This window comes from Coffea arabica, chromosome 8c, assembly GCF_036785885.1.
Source record: "Coffea arabica cultivar ET-39 chromosome 8c, Coffea Arabica ET-39 HiFi, whole genome shotgun sequence".
In the NCBI taxonomy this organism is placed as follows: domain Eukaryota; kingdom Viridiplantae; phylum Streptophyta; class Magnoliopsida; order Gentianales; family Rubiaceae; genus Coffea; species Coffea arabica.
The window spans coordinates 46,269,656-46,273,668 of NC_092325.1; the positions used below are offsets into that span (position 1 = coordinate 46,269,656).

At 39.5% G+C, this 4,013-nt stretch overlaps 1 protein-coding gene across 1 annotated transcript; it reads left to right on the plus strand.

Moving 5' to 3' along the window:
* The first annotated feature begins 227 nt into the window (after positions 1 to 227).
* Positions 228 to 3,468, plus strand: LOC113722430 (soluble inorganic pyrophosphatase PPA1). Its single transcript, XM_072062474.1, has 9 exons — positions 228 to 366; positions 1,185 to 1,322; positions 1,453 to 1,481; positions 2,062 to 2,127; positions 2,344 to 2,451; positions 2,589 to 2,654; positions 2,746 to 2,866; positions 2,977 to 3,058; positions 3,181 to 3,468. Exons 2-9 carry the CDS (start codon positions 1,190 to 1,192, stop codon positions 3,221 to 3,223), a joined length of 648 nt encoding a protein of 215 aa, XP_071918575.1. The 5' UTR covers positions 228 to 366; positions 1,185 to 1,189; the 3' UTR covers positions 3,224 to 3,468.
* The last annotated feature ends 545 nt before the right edge of the window (positions 3,469 to 4,013 follow it).

The following is a 4,013-nucleotide window of genomic DNA, read 5'->3' on the forward strand; positions in this document are numbered from 1 at the left end:
CATACGAGGAGCAATGGGAATTAAGGGAAGGAAAAGTGGTGGAGGGCCAGCAAGAAGTATGGGCGTTTGACCTGGCCTTGGTATGGTTGTGAGCTACTTGTGCTCGGGTTCAACCACGTGGTTCTTGTTTCTGCTTTTGTATTTGTAGTGGGGATCCCTTTTTGGTTGGTTATGAATCCCCTCCAATATATACATATATATATATATATATATATACACTGGCAGCCCAGTCCTCGGATCACTGTTCCCAATCCCCTTTTTCTGTTCATTTCTTTGCATCTGCAGGCCGGCCTTTTTCTGTTCATTTCTTTCTTGAAGCGACGTCCCCACAACAACCAGCTTTTCTCAAAACCAACCCAGTCTGAGGTATTTTACTCCATACGCCTGCTTCCTGTCAGTCGGTCGGTAATGAAATTTGCATGCGTACGTTCAATGTCTTGGGAGGAGCCTCTAATTATACAATTTGTTGTTTGTTGGGCATGTGATCTTTATTGACTTGTAATTGCAGCGGCCTAAATGATTAGTACTATATGGAGTATATTTTTGCTATTCCTCCGTTTCATTGACTGACTTGGTAAAGGCCAAAGACATGAAAAACAAAAGATCCGGCCATTTTCTGCTCCGATCATTGTTGGTTGTCTTGTCTCTTCTCTCCGACTTCCCCCGTCTTCCCTGTTGGTTGCCTCCGACTTCCCCCGTATTAATTTAGGCCTGTAAAATGAATACTAACATGGAGAAAGCTGGCTCTGGTAATTTTAACTCTTCCCAAACAGCGTCCCAGCCTCACGGGGTGGTTTTGTACCGGTAATTATTCCATTGCTATTGCGTTTTAACGTTTGACCGTGGTGGGTGGGATTGGACTTGGATATTTACTCCTTTGAAAGTGCTGTTGCAACATTTAGTAATTTAGATCTGCGCCAATGTTCCTAACAATCCAAGTAGCATTTGCCGATCCTTTGTAACATTTCTGCTTCGTGCTTTTTGCATTGAATGTTACCCTTGCCCACAAGTAGAGACTTTTGCAAGAAAATGTTGTACAGAATCTTTAAATCCCCAGTCCTACACGATTTTGGTTTCTGAGGGATTCGATAGTTCTATTTCCCGGACGCTAAAATACCATCCACATTTCCAATCTTCTATTCTTTAAGCCATGGCTCATTCAATTTCCCTCTTACTCTGATTAGGAAAAATGAGCAGCGACGGAAATGAAAATGGAGCTGAAACATCTCCACAAAGGCGAGCTCCACGTCTGAATGAGCGAATACTCTCATCTTTGTCAAGGAGATCGGTGGCTGCTCATCCTTGGCATGATCTTGAGATCGGTAAATTTGAAATATGATGATTCTTTAATTATTATTTCCTGATTTCACTGCATGTTATCCGATTCCTTTATGAAGTCGTGCATAAATTTCACAATCACCTGATACTTTTACTGCTTTTCTGTTAAACCAGGGCCCGGGGCTCCTCAAATTTTCAACGTTGTATGTATCACTCTCCTTACTCCTAGAAAAGCATATTTCTTCAAGGATCCCTTTGCTGTTCCAAATATGTTCTGCAAAATGATATCTTAAACTTACGCTTTAGTAATTGCAACACTCTTATCTGGGGACTGACATTCTAATAAATGTAAACACAATGCTACAACTTTTTGGTGAACTTGATTTATACCACTACTTCCTCCAGATCATTAAGACCCCGTCACCTCCTGAAAATCACAAATCCACCTAGGAGGATAATGTCCAAAAGATTTCCTTTGAATGTGTTTCTAGAAAGAAGTCATTCATCTGACTCCATGAATGAATTTGCTCATCTTTACAAGTTGCTATTGCTATATTTCGTTTCTAATTGAATCAAAATGCAGCTTGCCACATAGTTTCTGCAGCCACAGTTTTAGTTGCTGTATGGCCTCTAACGCCCATCTTATTTGTCTAGCACATATAGAATTTGGAAAAAAAAAAAAAAAATCTTATTTTAGAAGCTTTTTTGCTTGAACCTTGAAAAGTAGTGTACTTGTCAAGTGACTCTGTGGCTTCATCATCTTCTTTTATTTTACTGCTACAGGTTATTGAGATAACAAAGGGAAGCAAAGTCAAGTACGAACTTGACAAGAAAACTGGTCTGATCAAGGTATGATGAAGTTCCTTTAGCATGTGCTGAGTTTGAGATTATTTTCAATATGAAGCTACTTTCTTTCACATACATACTATAAGGATCTGCAGATCAGGATGCAACTTAATCAAGAAGCACAAAAGTATTAGTTCCAAAATTACATTTGGCCTTTGGATTTGTTTGGTGATTTGTTTAGATGCACTTTGCTCACTCTGTCTTACAATGGCACCTTAGGTGGATCGTATCTTGTATTCATCAGTGGTCTATCCTCACAACTATGGCTTCATTCCGAGAACGCTGTGTGAAGATAATGATCCAATGGATGTATTAGTTCTAATGCAGGCAAGGAGAGTTGTAATATGAACTACTAATTAGATTTTCTTTTCATGAATCTATGTTTTGTAAAACAATGCTCTTAATGCATCCTTACTAGTTTTTTTAAAGATGGTTGATGAAGCACAAATTGACGTCTGTAACAGGAACCTGTTCTCCCTGGTTGCTTTCTTCGAGCAAGGGCGGTGGGCCTAATGCCCATGATTGATCAGGTACAGTACAAACTCCTTCCCTCCTAGTGAACATAATTTCAGTGCTGTCATCAGTGGATTTTCATAAGAAGACTTCTTCTTCTTATACCAGGGAGAGAAGGATGATAAGATTATTGCAGTATGTGCTGATGATCCAGAGTATCGGCACTACACAGATATCAATCAGCTTCCCCCCCATCGTCTTGCTGAAATCCGTCGATTTTTTGAGGACTGTATGCTCGCTACCAACATATTATTTTGCATAAAATTGTTTTAGGATCTATCAGCTGTACTGCATGGCTTTTTATGGTAAACATGATGTTTTTGTTGGAATGTTGTTTAGACAAGAAGAATGAGAACAAGGAGGTTGCAGTGAATGAGTTTCTGCCTGCTGCTACAGCTGTTGATGCCATGCAATACTCCATGTAAGTGCCCATTTGACGCCTGGATTAGCAGTAGGCTGGAAATGCATATTTTGAACATGATAGATGGGCCTTAATGACGATGCATTTCTCAAGAGGGACTTTATGAGCTGCTTTTGGTGCAGGGACCTCTATGCTGAGTACATACTGCAAACATTGAGGAAGTAGATGAAATAGCATGGCGTTCTTCACTACTTCTCCACACTGCTAATGCCTGAAGCAAAAGCCATGGTATCCTCAATTTGAGAGGCTATAGGATATTTGATTTTCAACTATATAGCCATTTGATTTGTTTCAATGTTGACGAACTGACCATAATATTCGGGTTGGTTTATTTTGTTTGAACTCTGAATGTTGTTTTGAAGTTTAAAGTTTGCGATTGTTAAACGAGGAGCTGAGTTTTATACCGTTTACATGCCGACTTTGGTACTCGATTTGAGTTTCATATTCAAGTGAGAGAGTAGTGCTTTATTTTGAAATTGATATGAGGCAAGGAGCTTTGGACGAAATGTCCAATAGAGCGGCATGAAATGGTTACCTACTGCTCTTAAGTAGCCCTTTTGCAGTTTTCTTGATGGAGGAAACTAAAACGTCCCGAATGGGATTGCCTCTCCGTGAAAACTATGTACTAACTGTTACTTCCACATGATGTTTATATAAAACGTCTAACAGCGGGATGATAAAGACATAATTTTGGCACTGAGGCAATCTGTCGACAGCGAGCGTTGCCATATAACGATAGACATGTCCACTTAGCTATTAAGTGCAATTTACCAACAAGAAGCAAAAAAGTTTGACGTATTCTGGAATGAACCGGGTGGGATTACAGACCCCATCAGAATATCAAATTTCTATGTTATCAATGATAATCAGAAATAGAAAATGACAACCTCCTAACTGCCGACCAACAACTTCCAGAAGAAAGTTTTAAAAATTGTCAGATCACAAACTTCAGCTT

Excerpts from the sequence above, each read along its gene's own strand:
- LOC113722430 (XM_072062474.1), top strand. The coding sequence starts at position 1,190 with ATGAGCAGCGACGGAAATGAAAATGGAGCTGAAACATCTCCACAAAGG. Across the intron at positions 1,323-1,452 it reads TTGGCATGATCTTGAGATCG|GGCCCGGGGCTCCTCAAATT; the intron begins GTAAATTTGAAA and ends CTGTTAAACCAG. Across the intron at positions 2,452-2,588 it reads ATGTATTAGTTCTAATGCAG|GAACCTGTTCTCCCTGGTTG; the intron begins GCAAGGAGAGTT and ends CGTCTGTAACAG.